The sequence below is a fragment of the Gracilinanus agilis genome, chromosome 3, assembly GCF_016433145.1.
Source record: "Gracilinanus agilis isolate LMUSP501 chromosome 3, AgileGrace, whole genome shotgun sequence".
Taxonomy (NCBI): Eukaryota; Metazoa; Chordata; class Mammalia; order Didelphimorphia; family Didelphidae; genus Gracilinanus; species Gracilinanus agilis.
This window is the reverse complement of record NC_058132.1, coordinates 46263108-46282544: the sequence shown is the minus strand read 5'-3', so window position 1 is coordinate 46282544 and position 19437 is coordinate 46263108. Positions and strand designations below refer to the sequence as shown.

At 47.9% G+C, this 19437-nt stretch overlaps 2 protein-coding genes across 2 annotated transcripts in view; one reads left to right on the top strand and one right to left on the bottom strand.

The window, feature by feature from the left end:
- Positions 1 to 746: 746 nt before the first annotated feature.
- Positions 747 to 5652, bottom strand: UBIAD1 (UbiA prenyltransferase domain containing 1). The gene is made up of 2 exons (XM_044671273.1): positions 5109 to 5652; positions 747 to 1587 (listed from the first exon to the last, which is right to left on the bottom strand). Exons 1-2 carry the CDS (start codon positions 5650 to 5652, stop codon positions 1100 to 1102), a joined length of 1032 nt encoding a protein of 343 aa, XP_044527208.1. The 3' UTR covers positions 747 to 1099.
- A 2835-nt stretch (positions 5653 to 8487) lies between these two features.
- The window catches only part of MTOR (mechanistic target of rapamycin kinase), a 112173-nt gene continuing 101223 nt past the window's right edge, over positions 8488 to 19437 (top strand). Inside the window, exons 1-8 of the mRNA XM_044667737.1 lie at positions 8488 to 8536; positions 12749 to 12897; positions 14128 to 14236; positions 14706 to 14935; positions 15765 to 15965; positions 17043 to 17177; positions 18383 to 18658; positions 18741 to 18849. Of these exons, the coding sequence (XP_044523672.1) occupies positions 12778 to 12897; positions 14128 to 14236; positions 14706 to 14935; positions 15765 to 15965; positions 17043 to 17177; positions 18383 to 18658; positions 18741 to 18849 (1180 nt within the window). The 5' untranslated portion in view covers positions 8488 to 8536; positions 12749 to 12777. The remainder of the gene's footprint in view (positions 8537 to 12748; positions 12898 to 14127; positions 14237 to 14705; positions 14936 to 15764; positions 15966 to 17042; positions 17178 to 18382; positions 18659 to 18740; positions 18850 to 19437) is intronic.

Sequence of the window (19437 nt, the reverse complement as noted above, 5' to 3'; positions counted from 1 at the left end):
TCTCAAGCATCCCATAATGAAAATACATGTCAAAATTGCATCTGTCTTTAAAGATACAAATGAAATTAGGCTACACTCTGCCTATTCTGGCTCTGTAGGGAACATGGCCCATTGGCCTGATCTGGTTATGTACCTTATTTGGTTACCCTGTGGCAGTAAACCCCATCTCATCCCTGCTGTAGTTCTTAAGCTCTTACCATGAAATCTAGTTCCTGAGTGCTAATTTGTTTTCTCCCTGTGAAAATTGGATAAGAGTATCCAAAAAAAATGTTAAAGGGGAGGGACTGGGCATTGATAAATGGAAAACAGTATCCTAAATCTTCTCAAACAGCCTACTAATTGCTGTCATTGTTCCTAGAGTTTTCAGGTCAATGGTTACTGAAATTCCTAATCCATTTTGTCTTTCTAGGCATATTCATATTTAGAAGGAGAGGGTCATCCTGCCCACCTTCACACAAACCAGAGTGCCTTTGGAAGGCCTCTTTTTTCTCCTTGTCCCCCGATGGATTCTTTGCTAAAAGGTGACCTAGTATTTTTAGTCAATTGTGGCAACTGACAAAGAGAGTAGATGCATCAAGGGGCAAACCTGTCTGAGCCACACTAGGCTGTTAATGAAGGATTTTTCTCCCTTTGACAGCACTTTTCTGGACCAGAGTTCAAAGAGTAAGAGACAGGCACTGCCTATGTTCATTGAGCTTGGTACTAATCATCATCATATTTCATGAAAAACCAGACCGGTAAGAAAATAGAGCTGAAATAAGAATTGTAATAAGTGCCCAGTAATTAGGGTCCTAATTGAAGGGGGATGGTGAGGCAAGAGGCTAAGCCCCTGAGAGTGCTCTGAGTACTCCCATGTGCAAGGAAGGGGAAGCTTCATTTCAAAGTGACAGGACACTGCCCTCTAGTGGAGACTGTGAACGGAGCGAGCACTCTGCCCTTGGATCACTACCAGACTGCCATCATTCACACATTTTGCATATTAAGAGTCTGTTACTCAGAAAGGGTGAAAGGTCACAGAATCCCAGTCTGTTCTCAGACACCAGGGAGTCACATTCCACTGAAGGGGGCACAAGGGTTGGGGGCAGAACCTTGGGTCCCTTTAGAGTTTGGGCAGGGTGCCTGCTGGTGCCAAGATGATGCCAAAGACGTAGAAAAGCCCCAGCAGGAGGTTGAGCTTGGCAGTCCTCTGTGGCAGTTTGTTGAAGGTCTGACTCCTGAACTGTCTCTCCAGTGAAAAGGCCATGGGAATGGTGAGCAGAGGCAGCGCCATGCTGATGGTGTAGCGAGTGGCCAGGATGCTGAAGATTAGGTAGGGCAGGAAGAGCAGCGTGTTGTAGAGGATGTAGGAGAAGGTGGGACCAATAAGAATGGCCAGAGTGACAATGCCCGCCTCTCTGTCTGACTCCATGTCCCGGGTGTTGTTGGAATGGAGGATGGCCTCAGTGCTGAGAGCCAAGGGGATGGCGTAGACCAGCGGGAAGATGGCCAGGGACCCCACCTGCACAGCGTAGGCGAACATAACAGCCAGTGGACCAAAGGTGATGAGGATGACCAGGTCTCCCAAAGCCACATATTTGAATCCAATTCCTATGGCCACAAAACACAGAGTTGGCATGAAATCAAAGATGCTCGTTAAGAGGACTTTTTAGAAAACTTCACTCTTAGTGTCAAAAGTTAAGAATCCTTTGTAAGCAAAGGGCAAAAGGAGAGAGAATTCTAAGCAGGGCAGCAAGCCTTTCAATCGGCTCTCTCCTCCTCAAAACAGTGGTGTACCAAGGGCAAAACCAGATTTGTTCCCAAATACACCAAAGGAGTAGAAAGATGTTTCCAAGCAAGCCCCTCTTTGATCTACCAATGCTCTTACTATAACCTAGCATACATTTAAGTGCCCACCCTGCTAGGTACTGGACGATGTTTAAATAAGCAGTCTCCTGACTTCAAGGGTCTTACAAGAGGGCAAGACACTGACATTGTAGGTACTAACTGCTTCATCTGGGGGCTGCACCATGCACAGAGCACCAGGTCTGGAGAAAGGAGCTGACGAGTTCAAATCCTGTCTCAGACCTTTACCAGCTCTGTGATTCTGGATAAGCTGCTTCACCTCTGACTGCCTCAATTTCCTCAACTATAACATGGAGATAATAATAGCGCCTCCCTCCCTGCATTGTAGTGAGGAATAAATAAGATAATATTTGTAAAGCACTTAGCATAGTGCCTGACACATAATAAACCTCATATAAGTGTTAGCTATTATTATTATTTTCAGCATCTATAAAATAAGGAGGTTAGAGTAGAGGATATTGAATTTAGGAATGTGATCCCTGTGTTACATAATGAAAACATCAGTTTACAAAAAGAAGCACCAAATGAGGCCATGAGGGAAAGGAACAAAGCTTCCTTTTTATTTCCCCTAGAATCCATTCATTCCTGAAAGAAGCCCTTCCTCCTAAGCACACAGTGTGTGCTTCCCTACTCCACCATCATTTCTCCTGTCTGCTTCATGGCCAAAGGAATTTTCCTCTCTGGTTCTATTCGTGCCTTTGGCCACAGTCTTCATTACATATGTTGTTCCTCAACTCCCCTCCCCACCCCCTCACCCCTGAAAAATAAACAGGTGACTGGCAAGAGTCCTCAGGCCCCACTTAAATGAGGGACAAAACTGGGGGGGGGGCACAATGGCTTTGAACCAACTGAAGCTCCAGGGCCACCATCTACCCCAAACACCTGGAGGTGTTTCCTGTAGGGAAGCTGGAATCCCACAGGAGGGCCACATTCATCATCAGGGCTCCCCTGTTTGGGGAATTCTCTCCCTTGTAGACTCCCTGAGGATAGGAGGCAGCCAATAATGCTCCCTTGCCCTACTAGGCCAACTTCCAAGAGCAGCCCTTGGGCTCTCCTCCATAACTCAATATGACTCAAGATATCCATCACAGCCTGGTGAATGCCAGTCATTTGTTACTTCTAACCTCTGAGACAGAGCAGGAGCCCCAGTCTGAAGAAGAGGAGGAAGAAGTAATATTCCTGAGAAGCACAAGTCAAAGTCATGATGATAGGCCTAAGCATACATGCTGAGGTTAGTCTGGAGAATCAGAGAAAAAGCCTTTTGTCCTTCAGTACTAGACAAGGACAAAACCAGCTTTTTTCATTTTCTCCTTTTTGTGCTTTTAAGTTCAACCTGTGCTTATTACATTTTTAAAAAGTCATCGACAAGTCAATAAAAGTGTTCCTTAAATGGGAAGCAATATCATGACCAAAGCTACAAGCAGTGTAATAGAGCACAGCCCATAGAAGGGCTGGCAGGATTCCTAGAGGCAAACACATGCCAAACCCTGGACATGGTGAGTCTCTCAAAACTCTTGCCATCTCTCTCTTGCCTCACTCTTGTCTTCTTAGGTGGGCAGGACCCCTCTGTGGCTCCTTAATAAAGCTCCAACTGTGGAAGTCCCCTAACTCCTCACCCTGCTACTCCAAAGCAGATTTTAGGGGTTTCTGAGTCCTTTCCCTCCTCTCCTACCCCCCCAGGACCCTCAGGGTTCTCAGATCTAGTTCAAAGGACATCTGCACAAAAGTCCTCTCCAACAAGCAGTGGCTCAACCTCTACCTACAAGACCTCTCCAATGCTGTCCATCACCCTCCAACTCTGGCTGCCAGAAAAGTTTGTCATCACCTTTTACCCACTGCTCCAAGTTCTGCTGGGCAGACTTAGACAAAGTAAGTCTAAGCTCTCTTAAATATTGTCATCCCATTGTTCTCCTAAGCCTTTTCTCCTCTAGACTAAAACAAGTCCAATTCCTGATCTGCAGAAAGCTGAGCCCAGACCTTGCACCATCCCGACCACTCTCATATGGAGATTCTCCAACTCCTTCCTTCTCCCCCAACTGCCATGTATTCTCTCTCTGGAACCCCTTTCCTCCACTCACAAGGACACCACCATAGTTTAGAGCCTTCCCCCAGCACCTGGACTATCATAAGTCACTTATTTGGTCTCTCTGCTTCCAGAGTTTATCTAACCCACCCTCCAGAGCTGCCCAAACCATCTTCCTAAGGCTCACGTCTCTCCCTTAAGGCTTTATTAACTCCTTGGGATGTAAGGTCCCCTAAATACAAACTGACCTCCACTTACCTTTCCAGAGCGATTCCATCTGACTTACCCTGGCTGCCCCATTCCCCCCAATACACACCCTCCATTCTGGCTAAACCGACCCTCTGGCTACTGCTCAAACTTGCCTGCTGGAATTGGCAGAAGCCACAGAAGGAAAGCTTTGGCAGAGGAGACTTTCATTTTTGTCTCTCTCTCCCCAGAACCTGGCACTTAAAATATTTGGTGAACTGAACAGAAAAATCAAAGCCTGCTCTCCTCTAAAGTAACAACCTCTGGAAATGATTACCAAGGGGAGAATGGCTTCTAGGGCCAGAGCCAGGTTCTTAAAGGGGCTTTTCAATGACTTTTTTAACCCTTGCCTTGTCTTAGAATCGGTATTAGCTCCAAGGGGAAGGGCTAACCAGTTGGAATTATGTGACTTGCCCAGGGTCTCCCAGCTTGAGCAGATTGTGTGAGGTAGCTTGTCCAGCTTATCCACTGAGCCACCTAACTGCCCCTGTCTGATGACTTTCAAAAGCATACCCCCAAATTTGGTTCCTGAAGAGAAAACTGTAATCTGAAAGCTAGGAGACCATTAAACACATTTCAAACTTCCACAGTGTTTTCAGGTTTCAGCAATCACATGAAGTGAGACACTGCAAGCAGGAGGAGTCCCCATAAAAGAAATCCACAGGACAGGCAAAAATATAGTCCCATAGGTTTGTAAGGTTGCACCTTCCTCTCTAATTCACTAACAGCTATCAGGACCTTTACAGATGCTCTGATCCAAGCTCCTCATTTACACAAGAGGAACCACCTCTGGACCAGGAAAGAAAAGTGACTGATCCACGATCCTCCTGCTCATAGGCAGCAGAGCCCAGCCCAACTTGGGGGCTGGGCCCCTAGGTCCTCGCTAGAAAATGGAGGTGGGCTGCCTTGCCTCCCAAGGGAGCTTGGCCAGGCCCACTTGGGGCTTCCTAGGGAGCACCACCAGGGCCAGGCTGGTCTCCCAGGAGCTGGGTCTCACCTCCAGTGTAGAGGAAAGAGCTGGAGAGGCCCCCGAAGAAGATGAGTGCCAGATGCTCAAGCTTGAGGGTGGACAAGCAGTAGAGGCAAGCAGCGCACAGGCAGCCCAGTGTGTAGAGGAAGACTCCGAAGCGAACCACGTCCTGGGGCTCCAGGATGCGGTCCACCAGTGTGCGGTCGTCGCTCTTCTTGTGGTCGATGCCCTTGGAGAAGTCGTAGTAGGTGTTGACCAGGTTCCCGGCCCCGTGCACGGCCAGCACAGCCACGGCGCTGCCCAGCAGCAGGCCCGGCTGCAGCGCGCCCTGGGAGCGATAGGCCAGCGCACTCCCCAGCGCCACAGGGCTCAGCGACGCGCTGAAGCTCCACGGCCGAAGCGCCAGCACATACGAGGCGCATTTGTGGCGCCATGACCGCCCTCGCGGCCCGGGCGCCGCCGCCGTGTCACCGCACGGGCAGCCGTTCCCGACCTTGGCTCCGGAGGCTGGGGGACCCTCGCCCGCCTGGATGTTGATCCTCTCCCCGGGGCTCGGGGCCTCAGCCGCCATGGAGTGAGGTGAGGGGTGGGGGTCCGGGGCGGGGCTAGCGGGCACGTGGATGGGCTGGGGAGAGCACGAGGTGGGGGCGGAGTCAGCGGGTGAGAGGGGGCACGGGGCGGGGCCAACAGGTTAGCCGGCAGGAGGTGTGTGGAGCCTGGAAGGGGGCACGAGGGGTAGGTGGGGTCGGCGGCTCCGACAAATCGGGGTATGGGGGAGGGGTGCAAGCCTAGGGGAGTCCCGCGGCGTCGGGAAAGTAAGGCTCCCAGGAAGCGGGGCGGGGGCTTTCGGAGAGAATAGCCGCTAGGTAGAGAAAGCTGAAACGGCCCAGGAAAGAGGAATACGGGGGCTGGACAGCCGGTCCACTGGAGGCTTAACCTCCTCTGACCCCCACGGCCGTCGGGTCTCCCCGTCACCCCGGCTGTCGGTCAGAGGCAAAACCGGCGCCGGTCCCAGACCTTTCCGCTAGACCCAGGGGCCGCCATGTTGTGCGCTGGTCTTTGTCTGCCGTGCGGAAACCGGCCCCCGGGGCGCTTGGGCCCGAGGAAAGAAAGTGCCGCCCTGCCCTCCTCACTAGGGGCACTCTCTCCCCTCTTCCCAAGAGCTGTCAATCAGTCCCAGCCCGGTACTGTATGCAAAGCACTAGAGCTACAAAAAGGGAAAGCCGTGATGCAAAGAACACAGCAGAGAACTACTTCTGAGATTTGTAACCTGTGTGACCTTGGTAACCTCAGTGCCCCAAATGGGGTTTTTGCATGCTTCATTCATGCAAGTCAGTAACTGATGGTTGCATCTCTAGACCCTTGCACAGCTGTTAAATAAATGTCCTTAAATTAAGTAAAGAAAGTGTCTCAGAGGGGACGTTACCTGCCCAGGATCACGGGGATAGGAGCTGAATTTAAGAGTCTTCACCTCGGAATCCAGTCCTTTTCCCATTTCTTCCCTGAACCTCAGAGCAATCTGAGAGTTGGAAAAGAGAGAGTTTATGGCCCTTGTCTCCAGCTGGGTCACTGCCTCCCTGGGTGGTGGAAGTGGAGAGAATTCTATCCCTGACTCACGTGAATAGATTCTATTCATCACCCTCTGTTCCCTTCTTTATTTATGTCTGCATTCATTCAAGATAAGAAGCTTAGTAGAGAATCTCAGAACTCCTTCCGCCTTAATATTCTTTTTTTTTATTTTAAACCCTTAACTTCTATGTATTGACTTATAGGTGGAAGAGTGGTAAGGGTAGGAAACGGGGGTCAAGTGACTTGCCCAGGGTCACACAGCTGGGAAGTGTCTGAGGCCGGATTTGAACCTAGGACCTCCCGTCTCTAGGCCTGACTCTCAATCCACTGAGCTACCCAGCTGCCCCCCACCTTAATATTCTTTGACAGAATGTGTTGGGAAATCTCTAATTACTCTGTGCCTAGCCTGTGTTAAATTTGCACATTACAAATGGGAGAAGGAGCTGCAGCAGAGAAACAAGAGAACAAGTTTAATTGTATCCAGAAAACTGTCTTCTTCTAGATGACCTTGGAAAGAGAGGGGGGAAGGTGGGGGCAGCTACCACATTGATAAGATCAAAGAAGCTGAAGATGAAGAAAGACCCAGTGTGTAAGAATGGAATCCAAAGGAATGATCATGATTGTGAACTGGGCCTGAACAAGCCTTTTGAAGAATGAATAAATACTGGAGGCAGCTAGATGGCTCAGTGGATTGAAAGCCAGGCCAGCAGTTGGAAGGACCTGGGTTCAAATATGACCTCAGACACTTCCTAGCTGTGTAATCCTGAGCAAATCACTTAACCTCCATTGCCTAACCTTATTATTCTTCTGCCTTGGAACCAAATTATAATATTGATTCTAGGACCAAAAGTAAGGGTTTAAAAAAAAAAACAACGAATAATATGTTGGAATAATGTAATTATTCGTTTCTATATTAATTTCACAGCAACGTCAGTGCAAGTGGTTGGGGATTTTTTGCACATTTTACGGAAGCAAAGACCAAGGCTGAGGTTAAATAAGTTGGCCCCGGGGAATCCTACAATCTCTAAGTGTCAGAGTCAGAATTAAAACCCAAGCCCAGCTTGCACACACCCATACCCTCCACACAGTTTCCACGTTGCCACTCTAGGCAGTAGAGCTAAAAGGGAGTATGAATGGGGAATGTATAAGGCAAGCTGCCAGATTGGGTCAAGGTTTGTCCTGGGAAACAGCACACCTGAGCCCCTGTGGTCCCGTTGAGGGGACACTGGAATCTTGATTACCCCATTTGGGGTTTGTTAGGAAGCTGCCTTAATCCCCAGAAGTCATTTCACATGTAAAACCCATAGATGCGACATGAGGGACGCCTGGAGAGGGGCCAAGCCAAGAATCCGTAACTGCTGCTCAAGTTCATGAGCAAATCCAAGAGGGCACTAACACACATGGGAGGCGGGGCTCGGACTCGCCTCTCCATCTACCCCCCAGTGGGGGCGGTACTAGGAAGAGCTGCCCAGCTGTTGAGGGGGGCTCATTTCAACGCAGCACGCACTGGAAGCCGGGTCGGAAGTGGCTGACGGTCAACTCACCGCTGATTGGCCTGTCTACGTGTTGCTCCTGCACGGAGCTCGCCTATCACTGGATGCATGGTTTGTCCATTTGAACTTATCCCGCCCCTCTGGGGGGCCGGCTTCTCAAGTGTCCCTCCTTCTTCCCTTCCATTGGTCGCTGTACTCGCCCATCTCCTCCTACGGCGCGCCGGTTGGTCCTAGCGGTCCGGTGGCCCTCCCTTCCCTACCCGGCTCGGAGGGCGGCTGGGAGGGAAGGCGGGCGGTGCTGGGGGTGGGGGGGTTCCGGAGCGGCGGCAGCGGCGGCGGCGCCTTCGGCAACTGCACCGGCTGAGGGGAAGGCCGCAAGCCACGCAAGTCACGGTGAGTCTGGAGCTTGCCACTCGCCTTCCTTTCCTGGGCCGGGGTCCCGGCCTCCAACTGGAGGGAGGCCGCGGCGCCCCGTGGCGCCCTGGGCCCTACAACCGCCCCCAGGGCCGTGCCGGTCTCCAGCTTCCGCACTGGCATCCTCCTCGCCCCGGGGCCACCTGGAAACTCTAATCCACTGGCGGCCCCCGAGACTCCCCAGAAACTCCTGCCTTGTCAGGATGTGCCCCCAACCTTCGCAAACCTCCTAAAGTTCCCTAACTTCTCAGTGACCCCCAGAAGTCCCCTGTCTGGGTAGTTGCCTCGCCAGAATCCTTTACATGCATCAGAAACTTCCCTGCCTATCCAGAGTGTCCCACTGGTCCCCTCAATCCTCTTTCTCCCCGAAGTTCGTCGGTTGGAGACCCCAGGGGTGCCCCCCTAACTCTCGTTATCAGAAACTGGTTCATCATTGACCACCCCCCATGATTTTCCACAGAACCCTTCTTACCTAACCTGTTCCCTCCTCCAACATTCCTTCAAGAACCACCCACTTCATCAAAGACCCTCAGCCTTATATACCAATAAAAGCTCACCCACTTGGGAGCAGCTTGGTGGCTTAGCAGTTGGAGAGCCAGGCCTGGAGACAGGAGGTCCTGGTTCAAATTTGACCTCAAGACACTTCCTAGCCATATGACCCTGGGTATGTCACTTGCTTATAAGAAGGAAGGTAAGGGTTTAAAAAAATAAAAGCACCCACTTCATCAGTGATCAACCAGGACCCTCATATTCACCCCTGAAACTCATTATAAGACACTCCCATAAATCTCCCACTTATTATTAGAAATTTCCCCCAATGACCACCTATTACCTATGACAGCCACCTCAGAAACCCAGAGATCCTCCATGATCATTATATACCCCCTTGAAACCCACTCGCTTATGTCTTAGAAATCCTCTAAAATACCCCTAGACCTATTAGTACCCTGTACTTTTCCTCAGCCTTCTTAGAATCCTCAGAAGAACCTGTTTTATGGAAGCAGAGACCAAGACTGAGGTTAAATAACCTTAGAATCTATAACTAAGAAGTTATAGAACCCTATAACTAACTCTCCAAATAATATTATTGATTAAATTGTTGCTGATTAAATAACTCCCTTAATAATAGTAAACATTTATTAAATACCTACTATGTGCCAAGCACAAGGGTGAGCCCTGAGGATACAAATAGAAAAATGAAAGACAGAAGTGTACAGTATAATGGGGGAAGATAGCACAAAAAAGAAAGCTGAAAGTAGGGGTGCCAGGTACTCAATGAAGGGACTTGGAGAAGTTCCAGAATAGTGCAGTCAAGGGAGGAATGAGGAAGTCCCTGAGCTGAGCCCCCTGCCTCAATGGAGATCTTGGCCCCACCCTCTAGAAACCTTTCTAGAAAGAGCTTCTCACTCTCCCAGAGAGCCCCAGGTATCCTTCCTGTCATCCCTCCTGGAGTCCACCTTGGCCCAGGCCTTTCTTGGCTGTCAGATAAGTTCCAAGGTTCCTTCTGGTTTGAGCAGTTTATGGCCCAGGCCTCATTTCTTGGGAGGTTTCAGCTAGAGAAGAGGCTTGGGTGTAGAAAGTGGGATTTAATAACTGCCTTCAATAGTTTGGAGGGCTGTTTTGTGCTTGGCCCAAGGGTATGAGAGGGTGACTTTCAGCTAAATGTATGGGAAAACTTGGTAATACTTAGAGCAGTGATGGCAAAGCTTTTAGAACCTTTTAGACACCATGTGCCATTCTTCCCCCCCCCCCCCCAGACTGAGTGCCATTCTGCATCCACCACCATACCCCAGACAGGTGGGAGAAAGGGAGGGAGTGGCCCAGATAGTCTACTCAGAGGAGGGAGTAAGCTCTTCCATTGGACTGCTGGGCAGAGGTGTGGGTAGGCACTGTGGAAAGGGGGAAGGGAGCAGCTCCTCTGAGACCATCTGTCTTTCTAGTAACTACCCCTAGTGGGTGACAGTGCAGGTGCCCACAGAGAGGTCTCTGTGTGCCATCTTTGGCGTTCATCATCAAGGACTTAGAACCTTGCCAAAATGGAATGGGCCCAGGTCCTAAGAAGGACCTCTTATCTCTGGAAGTCTTAAGGGAAGCTGGATGTCTGAGGTCTGCAGTCAGTTTGGATTAGGAGAGCTTTAAGCCCCAACCCTGAGAGTCTCTAAACATCCTAATTCATACTTAAAGAACTGACTCTAGGCATACCTGTCCACTACAGATGACTAAAAATAGACATAGGGTGGATTCCAACTTCTTTAGTGTCTTCCTCAGTTGATTCATTATACTGAAGAACATGAGCAAAGAAAAGACGCCTTGGGGTAGATCAATTGCTGTTCATCACAGAGCAGAAATATATGTTTTGTGTGACTTCAGATTGGAGAATCGGGGGAAGTGAGTCAGAATCGCTGGCTCAGGATTGGGAAGAATTGATCAGCAAGCTGGCCAGAGATTAGGCACTGCCTCCCTCATGTGACCCTGTTCCTCCCCCTCCCCCCCAATTCCTTTTTATCTGTGTTCCCCCCCCCCTAGAATGGAAGCTCCTGCTGGGTGGGAATTGTTTCCTTTTTTGCCTTTGTATCCCAAGTGCCCAGCACAGTGACTTAACATACAGTAGGCGCTTAACAAGTGTTTGTTTATTTTGAATTGATATCCTCTTATGAGGGGGAACCCATTTCCAAGGCAATAGCTGTATGGCCTCTGAAGTCCTTTTGAGATCTTGAGAGTCTGCTGTGAAAATACCATATTTAGAGGGAACTTCACAGATATAATTCTGTCTCTGCCTTTCACAGAGATACTTCCAAAGTTCTGCCTCTGTCTACCCCCTCTGCAAGTTCATCTGCCTCTTTTGGGCCATGATGTAGCGCACTCATTTTCAATCTCTCCTCTTCCCATTCCCCCCAGAAAATAGTCTCACAAAGATATCTTGTGAATGGGCCATAAATCTGCAGCTGGAAGGGGCCTTAGAGTCTTACCATCAAGTCTTATCTCTTCATTTTTCAAGTGAAGAAACTGAGGTAGAGAGGGGGAGGTTAATGACTTGTCCAGGGTCACACAGCTAGTTGGTGTCTCAAGAGGGATTAAAACCCAAGTACTCCTGCTATCCATCACACTGCACTGCATGCTCTAGGCCAGTGATGGGCAAACTATGACCTGTTGGCCAGATTTGGCCCCCTGAAATGTTCTATTTCACTAGGTGACATTATTTCTAATCTGATGAATACAATGAGTAGGATACAATACAATGACACTTTGGAAAGAGATGCCTTAGAAACAGACTGACAGATGAGCATTTCCTTTCCTTTGGCCCCCTCTTTAAAAAGTTTGCCCATCACTGCCCTAGGCCATTCATTTGGGAGAAAGGAAGATGATTCTCATAAGATCAAAGGGGCCTGTTTTATTGAAAATGTGGGAGCATGGTAGTTTATTCACTATTCCTGGGCATAGGAGTCCATAGTATTCATGTTTCACATTGCAATTATTAATTTGTCAAGATTTCCTTGTGTAGAGAAATAATATTGAACTTGACCCTATAGTTTTAGTCTGAAACTAAAACGTGTTCACACTTAAATTTGGTACTTAAAATTTATCTCTTATACTGAGGCTTAACCTTCTGAGGATACTTGCTTGTTAAACCTTTGTACCTCAGAAACGTTCAGAAATGGCCATTTGGACAAATTTCTTAGTTTTAGGGTATAATCTCTACAGAACTAAAAAAGTTGTTTGGACCTTTATTCTGCAGGGTCTGTAGGGGACTGAATACTGCCATTTGGGGATGGATTTTGCTAGAATCCCTTCCCTGAGCTTCCAGGGTCTGCACTGGTCTGTGTTGAGGGCATGAGGTTTATGATCTCATGACTGAATTTGGCTCATTGAGGGGGGTGGAGTAGGGAGCGCTGCTGGCAGCCTGGGGACCTCTGGCGAGGAGCTCTGTGCAGGCTGGAGGCTGGGCAAAGTGACAGCCAGCTGTTGGTTATGTGATGTTACAGAGAGATCATCAGACCTGGAGTCAGGTGCTCCGGGTTCCAGTCCCAGGTCTGCCACTTACTAGCTTGGTTTGATCTTAGCAGGTATCCTGCTTCACTACCTTGGTCCTCTTTTCATAAAATGAGGGACTTTAACCAGAGTGCCTCGGAGGGCATCTCTAGCTCTCTTGGTGAATCCAGAATTAATTAAGAGTGATGCTTCCTTTTGCAGCATCCCCAGGCTCCGGACCCAACACCACCATGTCGGGCACCGTGACTATCCTTCAGCAGTTTGCCAGTGGCCTAAAGAGCCGAAGCGAGGAGACAAGGGCCAAGGCTGCCAAGGACCTGCAGCATTATGTCACCCTGGAGCTCCGAGAGGTCAGTGTAGTGTTGGCATGGGATGGTATGGCATGGTATAGCATGGGGGAAGATGCAGTATGGTACCTAAGCCACATGGCCTGGTGGGGTGAGGAGCCTGGCCGTGAGGCAGAGCATCTCCACACCGTTATATAAGTTTGTATATGTTTCTGGGATTCTACTGGATGTGTTCTTTTTCACAGGGGTATGCCTTCCCTATATTATCAGTCCTGTTCTCTTTTAAAATGCCTTTGTTGATAGAGGATTTCCAAATGGAAACATAGTTCAAGCAGGTGTCTGACCATCTGAAACTGGGGCTAGGAAGTGGGCAATGTCTTCCTTCCCTCAGACTTCTCTGTATGTGTTAAGGATATAAGGATACCCCCATTTATCCAGTCACTAAGGTTTGAAACCTTGGGGTAGTTTTTGACTCTTCCCTCTCCTTCAGCTTCCCAAAGCCAGTCATTTGCCATATCGTTGTTTCTGTGTATGGCATATCTTAAATCCTCCCCTTTATTCCACTAGAGCACCTTATACCAGAGATCATCTATTCACCACTTCTCACCTGAACTATTTCAGTAGCCCCTACTGGCCCCTTGCTTCTAGTCTCTGTCCTCTCTGAGGCATCCTTCACACAGCTGCCAAATTAGTATTCCTAAAACAGGTCTGGCAATGTTAATCCTCTACTGGAAAGTCTTTAGTGCCTCCCGATTGCCTCAAAGATAAAAAGACAAACTCCTCAGTGTGTCATTTCAAGCCCTTCTCCATCAGGCTCCTACCAAGCTCTTCAGACTTATCTCATGTTATCCCTCTTCTTTGGCCTACAGGCTACTCCCCATACATGACATACCTTCCCACTCTTGACTCTGTGCCTTTGGGAAGATGGTTTCCTGATGCATAAATGCTCTCCCTCCTCACCTCCACTTCATAAAATCCCTCTTAAAGCAAAGCCCAGGAGCTACTTCCTCTATGAGGCCTTTCTTGAGTCCCTCTGTTGTTAGTATTTTCTCCCCCTTGAAATTGCCTTTATGTTATGTATTTTATATTGACTTAGGTGTGGGCATGCTATATTTTCTCAGTAGGTTGTAAGCTCCTGAAGGAAGGCACTTTTATTTCTGTCTTTGGGTTCTTGGCACTTAGCACAGAGTCTTGTACATAGTCAGGACTGTTGGTGGGAATTACTGGTATCTGGAAGAAGGAAACTTCCCTCAGGGTACAAAGAAGTTACTCCATATTCTCCTCAATTTGCAGATGAGTCAGGAGGAGTCCACTCGCTTCTATGATCAGTTGAATCATCACATATTTGAACTGGTGTCCAGCTCAGATGCCAATGAGAGGAAAGGGGGCATCCTGGCCATAGGTAAGAAAGAACAAGCCAGGAAGTATCTTGGACTCTGGTTTCTGCATATTCGTGATCAGAAGCCCTAGGCTAACAATGGTGAGGAATTAGACTCTCCTGGTCCTCTCAGAGCAGGGCCCTGACTCACCCAATGCAGCCAATTTTCAATGACTTGTCTAAACCCCTTGCTAGAGGTCCTTCATTGCTCATTTGCATCTCTTCTCAGAGAACAGACAAGATAAATAACCACATCAGAAGGGAAATAATTGTGCTTCATATTAGGGGTTTTGGTGATAGGTTTGAAATGGGAAAACTTGAAACCTGTTTTTAAAAATACAAAATTAAGGTTACATGTAGGCTTCAATTATCTGCTTCTCCCTGCAAAGTTATAAATACAGAGAGAGATGATTTCCTTTTTTCTTGGGGAAGTTTACTTTCCTGGATGATATATGCCAGCCTCATCTCTTATCCTCTTTCTTCTCCCTTGCAGCCAGCCTTATAGGAGTAGAAGCCTATGCCACCCGAATAGGCAGATTTGCTAACTATCTTCGGAACCTTCTTCCTTCCAATGACCCAGTTGTCATGGAGATGGCATCTAAGGCCATCGGCCGCCTAGCTATGGCAGGAGATACCTGCACAGCTGAGTATGTGGAGTTTGAGGTGAAACGGGCCCTTGAATGGCTGGGTGCCGACCGCAATGAGGGCCGGCGACATGCAGCTGTGAGTATTGCTAGGCCTTGGGGGTGGGGGAGGGGGAGGAATAAGAGGGATAGATAGATAGATAGATAGATAGATAGATAGATAGATAGATAGATAGATAGATAGATAGATAGATAGATAGATAGATAGATTCTGTCTAGAGAGAAATACTGCTTAGAACAAATGGGGAATATTTAATGAAATAAATAATCTTTAAAAAGAAATTTTTAAATTTTAAACCCAGGGGCAGCTGGGTGGCTCAGTGGATTAAGAGCCAGGCCTAGAGACTGGAGGTCCTAGGTTCAAGTCCGGCCTCGGACACTTCCAGCTGTGTGACCTTGGGCAAGTCACTTGACCCCTATCGCCCACCCTTACCACTCCTGGGCTAAGGACGGTCCCTAGCCCAGATGAAAAAGGAGGAGGGTTGGGCGTGGGGCTAGCAACCCCACCCTGTAAAAAACTACATCTGCTAAAGAAACTGCAACCTAAAGTAGGGGCAGCTGGGCTAGCTCAGTGGATTGAGAGCCAGGCCTAGAGACGAAAGGTCCTAGGTTCAAATCCGGGCTCAGACACTTCCCAGCTGGGTGACCCTGAGCGACCCATTGCCTACTGGTTGTGGCCCTATGCTCCTAGAATGGAGTCCCAGGATAAAAAAAAAAAAAAAAAAGAAAAAGAAATTAATGGAAATGTCTGGGAAATAACAGGAATTAGGTGGAGTAACACAGATCACATTTGTCAGAGCTAATATAGATCTAGATCTTAACCTATTGAGTAAAAAAATATGTCTTATAGTCATCTGACAGAGTCCTCTAGGATGCTAAGATGCTGACTTGGTTTTTTCTTCCCCCAGGTTCTTGTCCTCCGTGAGCTTGCCATCAGTGTCCCTACCTTCTTCTTTCAGCAAGTACAGCCTTTCTTTGACACTATCTTTGTGGCAGTCTGGGACCCCAAACAAGCTATCCGGGAAGGAGCCGTCTCTGCTCTCCGAGCCTGCCTGATCCTCACCACCCAGCGTGAACCAAAGGAGATGCAAAAGCCCCAGTGGTACAGGGTGAGCAGGGTTTGGTTAATTCAGTAGAGTGCAGGCTCCCCAAGGGCAGCTATTGTGTAGCACAATGCTTTGAGTGTTTATTTAACAGAATCTCTCTGGTGGCCATCAAAGGACACATTCTAAGCAGAGCAACCTCCTTTGTTCACTAGGGCTGGAAGAGAGAGAGAGAGAGAGAGAGAGTGAGTGAGTGTGTGAGTGAGAGTGTGTGTGTGTGTGTAATAGTGTGTGTAATATATATATATATATATATGGCATTGATATCCCAGGAAATAGCAAGAGCCAAGATTTAAAGTCTTTGAGGTTATCTAATCCCCTCTTCACTTTATAGAGGCCCAAAGAAAGTGAGATTACTTGCCCAAGAGCACATAGCAGAGCCAGGATTCACAAGCTAGGCTTTGTGCTCCTCTCATTTTTCCATGCCACCTTTCCAGTGTTCACCCATGCCCCAAAAAGTAGGACAGCATTCCGCCAGCTGGCTTTTGGCCAGGCCTGTTATCAAGAGTCCCAAGCCAGAGCTCTAGGTTGAAATATACTGGATTCAATTGGCAGAGCTTTTTACAAAACACTATTAAGCCCATGTCCCTTCACCCAGGTTTCCCTAAGAACACCAGAATTTGGCTCATGTTTAGATTTCTACCCTAAAAAAAGGAAAAGGACTTTCAACTTCCAAATAACCCTTTGAAGTAACAAAGCATTGGCTAAAGAATCGTTTTCACTTAACCTGACAAATGAAAAACTTATATCTGGGCCAAAATGAGTTAAGGCAGCCTATCCCTTTCTGGTGAACCCCACTTACAAAGGGAATTTTACAGACATCCAGGCCTATAGAACTGCCCTGTGGATGATGTCTCCTTCCACCCCTAGAGAAAAGAAATTGGCATGTTGATTTCTTCCTCTAAAACAGTTTGGTGAAAGCATCAATCATCTCTCAAGGAAAGAGCAAATGCTTATAGATTTCCATGGAAGGAGAATTAATGTGCCTATTTGGAGGCCCAGGGTGTTTGCATTGCATTGACCAGATGGTAGGTTATAACTTGGATGCTGATTGTTGAGTACTTTCTCCCATCTCCACTATAGCATACCTATGAAGAAGCTGAGAAGGGATTTGACGAGACATTGGCCAAGGAGAAAGGCATGAATCGGGATGACCGGATCCATGGGGCCTTGCTAATTCTCAATGAGCTCGTGAGGATTAGCAGCATGGAGGGAGAGGTGAGTGCCCCCCTTCCTGGGACAAAGTCTGCTCTACAGGTTTGCCAGACAAAATGTAGAGTAATGGCTCTATCTCTGCATGACCCACCTGTGCTAAATATGACTGTTTAGTTCAAAGTTTCCCAGGAATTATAAACGAAAGCTCAAGGGGTGGCTTTGTAGGGAGGGTGGACCAAGAATTAGAAAATTGTAGATCACATCAAGTATTAGCTTACTGTGTTGAATTTAAACATGTTGATGACTAAGTGTTGAATAGTTCTCAGCAAACAGAATGACTGTATATCTTCACTCTTTAAAGTTTTCCCATGCTGATGAACCTTGGGATTCTGAGAAAAATTTGTGGCTTGTTCTGATCTCTGGATATCTGCGGAGATCAAAACAGGAATCTGAAAGTCTACAGCAGTGAAGAATTCATTTCAAGTTTAGGGTGGTGTGTGTCCTGTGGCTTTAGTGCCTTGCTATGCCTTCTTGACAAAGTAGAGATTTGACCTGTGAATGGAGGGGAAGGATAGACCCTATTTCCTAGTTATTTATATTTCTTTAATGTTTCAGTAGTTGGTGCTCTTCCCTGCAGTTAGACTTAGAGGCTTTCAAAGCTGTTGAGAGGCTACCACCCATTTAGACCACCTTTAGATGAGTGCCTTTAGACCCCAGAATGTCAGGGCTGGGAGAGGTCTTGGACCCCAACATGTCAGAGTTAAGAAGGGATCTTAGAACCTAGAATATCAGTTAGGAAAGACTCTTTGAACTCAGAATGTCAGAGCTGAGATGGACTCTAGAACACAGGATGTCAGAGCTGGGAGAGGGCTTAGACTTCAAAATGTCAGAGTTAGGAAAGGCTTTGATCCATCCTGTTAGCTCTATGTAGACTGTCCCCTAGATAACTTTGGCCAAAAACCTGTCTAAATCAGAGCTTTGATTAGGTAGCTTCTATCCAGTGAAACAGAACAGGGGCAGCTAGGTGACTCAGTGGATAGAGTCAGACCTAGAGATGGAAGGTCCTGGGTTCAAATTTGGGCTCAGACACTTCCTAGCTGTAAGACCCTGGGCAAGTCACATAGCCCCAATTACTTAGCCTTTACCACCCTTCTGCCTTGGAACCGATACTTAGTATTGATTCTAACATGGAAGGTAAGGGTTAGAGTCTACAAAGGCTGGGGCTAGGCATTGCTTCTACAAGATGATTTTTTTTCTCCCTTTAACAGCGTCTCCGAGAAGAAATGGAAGAAATAACACAACAACAGCTGGTCCATGACAAGTACTGCAAAGACCTCATGGGCTTTGGAACGAAACCTCGCCACATCACCCCCTTCACCAGCTTTCAAGCGGTGCAACCCCAGCAGTCCAATGCCTTGGTCGGCCTGCTGGGCTACAGTGCTCACCAAGGCATTATGGGATTTGGGACCTCTCCCCTTCCAGCCAAATCCACATTGGTAGAGAGCCGATGCTGCAGAGACCTGATGGAAGAGAAATTTGATCAGGTGAGCCACAAGGAGCCATTCTTTGGCTACTAACCTTCCATCCCTTGCTTCTTGTCCTGATCTGTTGCCTTCCCTGTGCTAGGTGTGCCAGTGGGTACTAAAGTGCCGGAACAGCAAGAACTCCCTCATCCAGATGACCATCCTCAATTTGTTGCCCCGCCTGGCTGCATTCCAGCCATCTGCCTTCACTGGTGAGCATAATAAGGCAGACCTCTGCCAAGTATTGGCCTGAGCAACTCACTTTTCTAGCACTTCTAGTGTGCATCCCAGGACCCTAGGAAGCAACTGCTACTCTTCAGCTGAGACCCCATACATATGGACAGAGACCTCAAATAGATCAAATGATTCATATCAGGCCACATAGCCGAGACAGAATAGCAGGACAAATATAGCCAGTGAGGTATTACATGGAAGGTGGGTGAGAATTAGAATGTGTGAGGATGAGACAATTAGTAACATAAAACCATCCAGCCAGAAAGATATAATTTCAAGAAAATCAACCATCTTTTTTTCAATACCCCCCGCCCCCCTTCTTCCTTCCTGGCACACAGACCTCTTTAATGACCAGATGGGCCCCTGTTCAGTAGAGCTCTAAATGAGCTCTAAATAAACTCGGGAAGGCATTAAAGTTTCAAAAGGGGCTAATAGCTCAGCTTCGTTTGATGAAAGTCAGAGGCTCAGGGGGACCAGTTACCCTTGTAAGCTCAAGGGGTGGCTTAGCAGAGCAGAAAGGCCTCAAAAGCCCCTAGATTTCTTCTTTTGATGTGGGCTTTTTCTGT